General features: G+C 40.1%; 1 protein-coding gene across 1 annotated transcript in view; it reads left to right on the plus strand.

Moving 5' to 3' along the window:
• The window catches only part of LOC109937250 (acyl-CoA 6-desaturase), a 36632-nt gene extending 25630 nt beyond the window's left edge, over window positions 1–11002 (plus strand). Inside the window, exons 4-10 of the mRNA XM_048607307.1 lie at window positions 3331–3432; window positions 5085–5210; window positions 6428–6488; window positions 6581–6657; window positions 7811–7908; window positions 10346–10442; window positions 10793–11002. Coding sequence (XP_048463264.1) covers window positions 3331–3432; window positions 5085–5210; window positions 6428–6488; window positions 6581–6657; window positions 7811–7908; window positions 10346–10442; window positions 10793–11002 — 771 coding nt within the window. The remainder of the gene's footprint in view (window positions 1–3330; window positions 3433–5084; window positions 5211–6427; window positions 6489–6580; window positions 6658–7810; window positions 7909–10345; window positions 10443–10792) is intronic.
• Window positions 11003–11433: the final 431 nt, after the last annotated feature.

An 11433-nucleotide genomic window follows, 5' to 3' on the forward strand; every position in this document is an offset into this window, starting at 1 on the left:
TGCATCTTACTGTGTTAAAGGATATAGAGGTAATTGTGATAATCCACGTATTGGATTATCCTCAAAGATTCTATAGATTCTGGAATGATTTCTGCAGATTGGAAGATATCATCCCACAATTTGAAAAAGAATTAGGGGAACTAAAGACTTGTTAGCCATACATTAGCAGTAGGCAAAATGCTAGAATCTATTTTAAAGGATATGATAAATAGACACTTGGATGATAATGATCTGATTGGGCACAGTCAGCATGGATTGACAAACTTATCAGAGATTTCTGAAGATGTTACTGACAAAATTGATAAAGGAGAGCCAATGCACATAGTATACTTAGATTTTCCGAAAGCTTTTGATAAAGACCCCCATAGGAGGCTGGTTAGAAAAATTAAAGCATATAGAATAGGAGCGAATGTACTGGCATGGATTGGTGATTGGATAAAAGACAGAAAGGAGGGTAAGAATAAATGTGTAATTCTCTCATCAGCCGTGTGTGACTAGGGGGTACCGCAAGAATCAGTACCTGGGCTCCAGTTGTTCACAAAATATATCAATGGGAGTTGGGGAACCAAGAATCATTTTACAGCACAGAAAGAGGCCATTCGACCCATTGTGTCTGTACCAGCTGCCGAAAGAGCTAACCAGTTAGTCCAATCTCGTAACCCTGTAAATTCATCACTTTCAAATATGTATCGAGCTCTCTTTTGAAGTCACAAAAGTGATCATTTCAAATTTACAGATGATAGAGAACTAGGTAGGAATGTGTGTTGTGAAGAAGACGTAAAGCAGCTTCAGGAGAATTTGGACAGGCTAAGTGAATGAGCAAGCATATGTCAGATGGATTATAATATGAAAAAGTGTGAAACCATCTACTTTGGTAGGAGGAACAAATGTGCGGGTAAAAGGTTGCAAAGTATAAATCTACTAAGGGACCTAAGTGTCCTTTTCGATAAGGCACTGGACACTAATATGCACGTGCAGCGAGCTATTGGGATGGCTAATGGAATATTGATTTTTATTGCAAAAGGAATTGAATACAGGAATGGTGTTGCTTCATTTGTATGGGAGGTTGGTCAGACTTCATCTGGAGTATTGTGTGCAGTTTTGGTCTCCTTGTCTCAAAAAAGATATAATGCCATAGAGGGAGTGTAACGAAGGCTTACCAGACTTGACGGTAAGATTGCAGGACTGTCTTATGAAGACAGATTGGGAAAACTGGGCCTGAATTCTCTGGAGTACTGAAGAATGAAATGTCATGTCATTGAAGCCTACAAAATTCTTGAAGAGTTAGACGGGGAGGTAGAGCTAAGTTGTTTCCAATTTGAGAACTAAGGAGCATAATTTAAAAATTAAGGTGATTCAACTTAGGTTGCAAGATGAGGGGGAATATATTGTACTCAGGTTTGTGAAAGCTTTGGAATTCTATACCATAGAAGGTTCTGGAGGCTCAGTCTTTGAGCACGTTTAATGTAGAGATTGGTAGATTTCTGATTCCCAGTAGTGTACAGGGTTATGGGGATGGGGAGGTACAAGGCATTGTTCAGTCAGCCGTGTATGTATTGTGTGTGTTCCTGTGTGCTTGTCTTTCTCATGTGGCAATTTGGCTTCCACAAAATTCAACTCTTGCCACTGGAGTCACTAAAAAAAGTTTAATATTTACAGTGGAATATGAATCAAACCTTGATGGGAACACATAACTTTGGTTTTCTGATGAGCTGCGATGGAAAGCGGGGGCTCCAAGCCCAGGTGACACTGTTTGACATCATGTGTCAGAGAAGTAAATGCTCCAATGACAGCTAGATTTGTGGAGAATCTCTGCTCCCAGGATCATTGTTTATTATTCATTGAAGGTACAGAAATGATTTTCTAAAAGCCACGAAAATAACACACTGATATTGCCACCTTTCCCAGCCTAATCTGCTGGTACATTTAACCACAGTACCTGTGGCAAGTCTTTTTCACTGGCCTTAGGCTACCTCATTATTGCTAACAGAAAAGACTCCCAAACCGTTTCATATGCAACACTCAAGAAGAATGCAGTGGACAATGAAAAAAAAACTGACAATTGGGCTATTAACAAATTTCATAGTTTGCTAACGAAAGACAGCAAAATGGCAGAAGGCTGAGACCGCACACCATTTGTATTATTGGAGAAGAGCAAGAATGAACCGTCAGATCAAATCTTTCAGCAGCAGTGGAGGGTGGCGTGGGGTTGGGGTGACACACCCCATTTGACAAGGCAAAATCCAGCTCAAAATTATGCCATTTGTGCACCACTATGTGTCTCTAGCCAAACAAAAATTTGAACCGTAGTTGCATTCGTAAAGGAAACTGAGAAGCTGATTTTAATCTTGCTGGTTACCCCCAGGTCGGCCATTAAAATTGATTATGTTCTTTTACCTCTCATACCCCAATCCTTTCCAATAATAAACTGCAGGATTTTGCAAGTAAATGAACCAACTGCTTAATGCAGCCAGAGCCACTTCTAAACATAACTATTCAGGGTTCTATTAAGTCAGTAAACGTGTTTAAAATTACAATCTACTAAAGCCAAGAAAATATCTATTTCCACCGATCACCAAGTCAGTCGCTAGAAGTCATAAGAATCTGGCAAAATAAAAGAGAAGAAGGTTAGGAGAATTTTGTGGAAAACATGTCAGTGTTGCTACTAGAATGATATACTACAAACTGAAATGGAAGCAATATCAATAATAGTTTTAAAAAAAGACTGGATAAATGCTTGAAAAAGAAGAATTCTGAAAACTATAAATGCAAGGCAATGGAAGTAAGTGGCTCTTTTTGGAAACTGGTATGGTGCAGTGTGCTGACATACAGCCCTTTGTGCTTTAATATTTTATAAATCATTCTGAATCTAAGTATGATACTTACAAATCACAGCTATACCCTGGGCAATGTAATTTTGAGAATTTTGATGAGTATCTCCAGAGATTTATAATCTTTTGAGCAAGAAGAGCTTTTAGTGGCTTCAGAATATCTCCTGTGTGTAGATTGATCAATTTTCCTTTGGCAAATAATGCACCAGTCTGACATCAAATGAAAAGGTAGCTTGAGCATGTTCACAGGCATCGCAAGCTTCGGTTGAAAATCACCTGATGCCTCAACAGAAGATAGTCCTCATGAAATATTGCTGGGGTTTCTTGTTAGACAAGCTGGTCAGCAGCTGTGGGGATGGGAGGTCAATGAGAGCTGCTGAACTGTGCTTCTGGGCAGGACCATTGTTTGTATTTCTCTCAGTAAAACTATAAAGAGAATGAAATTAACTTTGCTATGCAAATGCCAAGTTAGAAAAGTCTTTATTTTGTTGGATTGCAGGCCCAGTCAGGCTGGCTTCAACATGACTTTGGACATTTGTCTGTCTTTCGGAGTTCAAAATGGAACCACCTGTTACACAAGTTCCTGATTGGTCACATGAAGGTAATCAGTGAGCTGGGGATTGGGGTAGGGAGGGATGCTGGGATCTGAGGCATGATCTACTTAAACAAAAGAGCTGATTTTAATAAAAATATGGGAATAACTGTTGGGTTTCCTCTAGTCTATTGAAATAGACTTTCACCAAATTGCTACAGTCTGCAGTTCTATTGGAACTAAATTCTACTTTTCTTGTTGATTCTGAAGGGAGCTAGAGGAATTTCAACTTTACTGCTCTCAGCCTTGTTATTTGTTCATAACACCAGGTTGCCTCCATAATTTACATTAATGAAAAATAACGCCATAAATCTTTGAAAACTCTGAATAAGTGAGATAGCATCACTGTAAAGTGTAGGCATTGTGATATTTCTGGCATGTGGACCCTTTATCATGATTTTCCAATGTCAGGACACCTCCTTAAGTCCCAGGATGGAGGAGGTTGGTATTTGGATGGGGAATTATTTGTCAGTTCACAATGATGGTGATGTTGGAGCAATAATACTACCTCCAAGATCCAGTATTGTAATATTTCTGCTTCACGCCCATTGGGGTCAACTTACTTCACATAGGACCCTGGACCATTTTATGATTTGTCAATTAACCTTATTTTCCTAATCAACCTATTCAGAGATGTTATTACACACCTCTGTAACAGGTGGGACTTGAACCTAGCCCTCCCAGTCTATGTGTGACAAGAGACCTCTTTTCCAGTTTGCCTTGTCTCCTGTCTATCCCCATTTCCTTAAGTTATTCATAAAATTCCTGAGTCTTCTATTTCTTTGTCTTCTCTCATTAAGCTCATTTTCACTTATTATGCTATTTCTGCATCTCCTTTTCTGCTAATATGTTTTCCATCTCTTTCTCATAGTTTTTAAACTCAGCTTATCCTACCTTGTCTGTTCTCTCCTAAGATGCTAATTGATGTGGTGATTATTTCTAGACATTGTTTTTTCTGTTTCACACTTTCAGCATTTTTAGCATTTTGCTTTATCTCATAACCTTCCGTTACAAAACAGTTTTGATTTAATGCTGCAGTAAACTGCTGTGTAACTTGTGAGACAGTTTCCTTGGTGCCCTTTGATCATACTTATTGCAGTAAATTTAAAGCTGTAGGCAAAGCCATGGTTTAAAAAGTTTGACTAAATTGCCTAGAAATGCCTTAACTGTGGTTTGACTATTTCTGATCGTAAAGGAAACCGTAAAAGGGCAGTCGACTAACTTTAACATTGGAGATAGGATTTTCAGAGGTTTCTAAACAGGTATGCACAGACCTTCTTTTCCCCTTGGACTTGGCAGCATCTTAGGAGTTGGCAAACTGTGCCTATCAAACCTAGACTGATTTTTGTGATTCAGTATTTGTGGCACAGCAATCCCCTGTCTAAAAGTGGGAAGGAATGGGCTGCAATTTTGCCAGCTGCCTAGTGATGATCCTGACAATGATCAAATGCTAAGAACGAATGCCTGCAATTATGAGACACTAAGACTAGTGGGAATTGAGTGAGATACTCTGACTTGTGTGGTTGACTGAAAGAGAATTTGAAGTTCTCACAAGAACTGGCTTTAATTTCAAGACATTTAAGACAAAATTACAAACAGGGTGAGTAAGCTGCAGTATATTGCTTTTGGTATATGTGTGATACTGGTATCTCTTTTAAAAGGGGGCTTCTGGAAACTGGTGGAATCACCGACACTTCCAGCACCATGCCAAACCCAACATCTTTAATAAGGACCCTGATGTGAACATGCTGAAGGTATTTGTACTGGGAGATACCCAACCTGTGGAGGTAATTACTTTTTATTGTGAAACTTAGGTGAAACCACCTGACAAATTTAAGGTCAGAAGGAGAATATGAACTATACTTGGGAACATTGATTATGTTGTACGACTATCGGTTAATGTAGGGAAGGTAGTTCAGGGAAGGCAAGACGCTCCATAATTTTAGTGTCCTTGGGAAAGATGTGCAGTAGAGTAGAATGTATGCAATGCATCACGGTTTCAATAAAGTACGATTTCAGGGAAGAGGGACCAAGTTGTGTAGGCTGGGATATTTTGCTCAAAGCCAAAAACAAACTCGACATTCGTGTACGCCAGGAAACGCGTTTTACTATTGCACTGACCTTCTTATTATAGCAATAAAGGAAAGTACTCCTGTAAAAGAATACCATATGTGTTTATAAAAGGACTGAGTAATGGGCCCAAAATCTAATGAAGGAGTTCAGGTAGGTTTTGTCGAAGAACACCCGCAGTGAGTTGTGGATGTGCACTTTCCTCGCAACCACATTTCCCACTGGAAGCATGATAGGTCAGGGATCAACTTGTCTGCTTCCTAGATGTTCTTTGTAAAAGCACAGTCCTCAGGTGATCACGGGTTGGAAGTTGAATGAAAGTGAGATTGGAAGCCTTTTGTCAAACACTTCCACACCATTTGATGATGACAGCACACGCCTGCTCATTGCATGTAAATAATAAGTAGATAATGAATGTTTCTCTGGTGCTTGAATTGAATGACCATCATGAATGAAAAGAAAAGATGCTAGGTATACTGTGAGGCAGATATAACAGGCTTATTTAACTATTGGAAATATCAGAACACCTGTTCATCCTCATTCCTACTGTTTTCAACTGATGGTGAACTAATTGAACCATCTGAATAATCATATAAAGAACGGTGAGTTCACAGGTTGAATCCAGTTGAAAGTGTGGATGTTGTGTTTGCATGTAATATATATTTGATATTCCGTGACTTCATGTTTCTGACAATTAGCTCTGTTCATAGGCAGCATAGGATGAATAACCAGGGATAAATGTTGTAGCTCTATTGCTTCCTGCTAGAGTAGCACCTACGAGGAGTGTCAAACTGCAAAACTACCTCGGTAGAATAATAGGTACGGAGAGGGAGTTGTGTACTGGAGTCTAATCGAAGTTTCTAGATAATTTTATACTGAAGGCTCTATGCAGCTACTAATCTGATTCCACCTAATTCCTCTTTCATCGCTGTAGTTTGGAAAACGGAAGATCAAGTATTTACCTTACAACTATCAGCACGAATACTTTTTCCTCAGTAAGTATTGGCTGCTGGACCAGTCTGTGTGATGTTGTCAGTTATGACTGTTGTTTCCTGTGTGGTATCACTTCCTTGCTCTCTCTTTTTAGTTGGTCCACCCCTGCTAATCCCGGTGTATTTCTACATTCAGATAATGATGACCATGATTACTCGTCGGGATTGGGTGGTAAGTGCTTCAGAATGTTTAACATGGGGTTTTTCTTGCCCTCTCCTGCTTTCCATTGTGTCCCAGTTTGAATTTCAATTTTCCTTCCCTACACAGTGTTTTGCTACTGCCTGGTGGCAGACTGGTGACCCTCATTCAAGGGGCATGTGTGAGAAATGCCAGAAGTATCTAGACTTGTAAATCTTCCCTGAAAGGAAAAACCACATCTTTCTTGGCACTGACACCCCTTGGGTTGAGGATTTAGTTCTGCAGGAAATTCTGGGCACCAGAACAAATATACCAATACAGTGTAGTGTGGCACACCAATGTTGTGTCAGCTTTTGCTTGCGTATGAAGAGATGTCATGCAGCATGCACTGAGAGCCAGAGTAGATCCACAGGTGGTACCCAATTCCCAGGGCTTGGGCTCAAGGAAAGTAGATGCTTAGGTATTTGAAGTGGAACTTTGCCTGTCGATTACAGCCAATTCCATTCCTTGGCACTCTGCCTCAGGAAAGTAGCCAATATAATCAAAGACCCCTTCCAGCCTGGTTATAATCTCTTCCAACCTCTTGTGTCAGGCAGAAAATACAAAAGCTTAAACACATGTACCAACAGATTCAAGAATAGCTTCTTCCCCGCTGCTATTAGACTTTTGAATGGACCTCTCAAATTTCAAATTTAACGTTGATCTCACTCTTTGCGCAGCTTCTCTGCAGCTGTAACATTGTATTCTTCTTTTACCCAATGCACTTTGTATGGTATGATCTGCTTGTATTGCAAGCAAAACAAAATTTTTCATTGATGAAGAGTCTGAGGACACTCTAATGAAGAGTCATCTAGACTCGAAATGTTAGCTTGCTCTCTCTCCATGGATGCTGCCTGACCCGCTGTGATTTCCAGCACTTTTGTTTTTAAAACTTTTCACATAGGTACATGTGACAATAATAAATCAAATCAAATAATATCCTACACTTCACTGATCACAAATTTCACACTCAAAAATGATGTAATTTGAATAGAAGTGATGGCATAACGGAAGACCTGAGCATGGCACTATCTGGAATGATTTCATTTTCCAGACATCAGAGCAAATTGCACTTTTTGCATTTCTTATAGAATAGTAATAACACCCTAATGCCTCTAATTTCCATCTATTCCTTTCCATCCTGCAGGATCTTGCCTGGGCAACAACATACTACATCCGTTACTTCACCACCTACATCCCCTTTTATGGATTTTTTGGTTCCATACTGTTTGTCATCTTTGTCAGGTATGTTAAGTTCAAAAGAACTATTTTTGTTATTTCAGTCACAGCCACTAATATTACAGTTTTTGGATTATAAACTGAAGTGCTACCATGTTTAAAATGTTGGACAGAGCATGAAGGTTAATTTATCATTTTAGAGCAGGGTGAGGAGATGTGACCCATGCAAAAAATGTACGAAGGACCTGTTTACTGTGCTTTTCTCTCATCTCCATAGGCTGTGCCTATAATTTAACTAATTCATTATCAGGCAGTCCAATCACAATGTCCAACTGCACTACCTGCCCTAAATTCCTGTTGTAATTGGTAAAGCTCAGTTCAAATGGGCTTATGCAAATCAAACTGCTATCAATTTGGAGTGGTTCTGTAAAATAAACATAGAAACTGAAGACACTTTTTTTTTCACTGCCATTCAGTAAGATCACGGTAGATTGACAGTTTAACTCACAAAGCTGTATCCACCATTGTCTTATCCTTTTGGTTAACAAAACAAGACTCTGCCTGTCATTAACAATTTACACCTGTTTTTGGAGAGAGTTCTAAGCACCAACCACCCTTTGTCCAAAGAATTGTTTCTTGCTTTCACTCCTGAAAGGTCTAGCTCTAACTTTTAAACATGTCTCGTTAACATGAATTGGCTGTAACGTGATTGATGAATAGTGGACACTGTTTGGGTAGTGCGAACTTTCTGCTGTACAGGTACAGAGATTTTCAATAGTGATTTCCCTATAACATGATTTTCTATGGCAATTTTTTATAGCGCAAGGTCACAGAAGGATGCAACTAGAAGAACTATCTGTACCCACTAAACAGCCTCCCCAACTTTGATTAAGTCACCCCTTAACCTTCTAAATACCAGGGAATACAACCCTACTTTATGGAATCTGTCTCCTCAGAACATAACTCTTGGAATCCAGAAATAATTCTGGCAAACCTACACTGCAAGGCCAATGTTTTCTTCCTAATATATGGTACTCAGAAGTGTACTAAGTACTCCAAGTGTGATCAAACCAGGTCTTTGCATAGCTGAAACTTGACTCTTATTCCCATGTACTTCAGTCCTCTTGATATAAAGGCCAATATCACATTAGCCTTTTCAATTATCTTCTGTACCTGCTCATTGCATTTTCAGGATCTGTGAATCTGTATCTCATTTCTATTTAAATTCCACGTTTTTACTTTTCCTTGCCAGCTGGGTTATTGCTGTAGGCATGATAGAAAGGGCAACAATTTACGAATAAATCACAGTCATCAGGTTCATACTGTACAAGCTAGTTAAAATTTGAACAAAATTACCACTTATGGAAAACAAAGTGCACACAGACATCTTCTCTAGATGTTTGTCAGTAAAGTCTATCACCACTCAGAACAATAATGCTGCCGACCTTGATCCCAATTTTCTTGTTGAGTTACTTGATTTCTACTGTAAGTGGAAGAATTGTTTCATCACCTTGGGACATTCTAAAGCTTTTTACAGTCGAGAAAGTAATTTACTGAAGAATTGTTGATGTTGCAACACTGGAAATCCAGCAGCCAATTTGTGCACAGCAGGGTTCTATGTAAGGGAATGTGATAATGACCAGATTTTAAATGTTGATTGAGGGATGAATGTTGGCGATAATTCCCGTTGTCTCTGAAAATAGTGCCATGGGATCTTTATTGTTCAGCAGGTTTCAATTGAGCCTCTCTGACAGTGCAGCCCTCCCACAACACTGTCACTCTGGGTTTGATGCTGAAGTCTTTGGAGTGAATCTTGAAGCCACAGCCTTCTGACCTTCAGATATGAGTGCTATCAGCTGAACCACAGCTGACAATGAAGGCTGGAGATCTGCTTCAACTGGTTGTCATTTCTCGCAGCTCAAAGAGAGAGAGAGAGAGAGAAGAAGCAAAGGGCCTTCGTCTTTGTGATTGTGATTAACTAACCCGTCTAAGTCATGTTTCCATGTGGACATTTGGTGAGGACAGGTTCTTGCTCTGTGACGCCTTTTGAAGCTCACTAACTTGCAGTGTTTCAACTCTCACAAAGCGATGGCCATTCGGGAGCCTACCAGCTCCTGTGGAAAGGTACCCAGCTAGGGGTAGATGCCTCGAGGAGATAGAGAAAAAAGTCATGGACAGGCGGGGAATTGAAGGGAAAGTGATCTCTGGTCCCAAATTATATTCTTTGAAGCAAAAAGTGCACCTTAAAGTGGTTTCCAAAACTGTTTAACAAGTACAGACTCTTGTGCTGCAGTGCTAGTGTCCCTGTCTCTGAGCCAGACGGCCTGGGTTCAAATCCCACCTGCACCAGAAGTGTTTCACAACATTTCTGAATAGGTTGATTTATAAAAAAGGAAATAAAAATAAGTAAAAGGTACATACTGTTTTGAACACAGAAACATCAACATCAGAAGAATTCTGATAGTCGTTCGACATCTGATCACTGTGCTGATTTTCCCTGCAGGTTCATAGAGAGCCATTGGTTTGTGTGGGTGACCCAGATGAACCATATTCCGATGACCATTGACGATGAAAAGCACAAGGATTGGCTCACTATGCAGGTAACTCTCAGTTAGCTTTGGCACTTCCTTGTGGCGGCTTGTGACAGTTTTCATCATAAAACCCCCCAAAGTGGCTGAATTTTTGTCCTGGGCTCAGCACCCTGAGGTCAGGGGTAATTCTGTGCCCCAATGTTACATTGACACCTGCTGTAATTCTTAATGAGCCAGCAATATTAGCAGCCAGACTGGATGCCCTCTTAAGGATGGCAGGTGGGTTGGAAGCCTTTCAGCATTGAAAGATTAGCAGTGCCACCGTCAGTAGTCGATGCTGATGAAAGTATCCTCAATTTGAAGGCACCCTCTAAAGAGGCTTTATAAAGTGTTAAATTTAAAAAGCCCAATGTTGCTAGATCATCATCGTGAAGGGGAAACTCCTTCCTCTGTGTGGCTTCAGCTGTGGACCTATGGCAGTGCTGGGTTTGGAGGAGAGGGAATCTCCAAGCAGGTTAGAGACTGCCACCGTGGGACCCCAGTCTGCATCTGCAGAGCAGCTGAAACTAAACTATCTTGGAGCTACAGCCAGAATCATGGTGGGAGACCAGATGGTTGTGTGCAATTGAAGACTCATTCATTCCCAATTCTGTATCTTTGGGTGAATGAAAGTTCTGCCCTAATTGTCTGTAGACATTGCCAGATTAGAATTTTGTGTTCTTGTCAAAACTGCTGCCCATTAATTTGGAACAAATACAGACAAGGCACATCAGGAGGGTAACTTCAAAACAATGACCACTTCATTGAGGCTTTTCCAAATGTCCAAAATTGCTGTCTCCATTAAAATGGCTATCTGCGTTATAGAGTGCAAACCTGATTGGTTGTCATCATAAAATGTGCTTGTTGCACCAGTGGAAGTTTGATGAGAAAATCTGTATCTACATTGTTTCTTTGCTTCTTATTGAAAGTATATAATATAGGAGACTGGGGAAGGGTAGAGGTGTGCAGTGTCAGTTCAGAACAGGATCGGCTTTGACTATAATGCCTCTCTGCTCATATG

Source organism: Rhincodon typus, chromosome 17, assembly GCF_021869965.1.
Source record: "Rhincodon typus isolate 14 chromosome 17, sRhiTyp1.1, whole genome shotgun sequence".
Lineage (NCBI taxonomy): Eukaryota > Metazoa > Chordata > Chondrichthyes > Orectolobiformes > Rhincodontidae > Rhincodon > Rhincodon typus.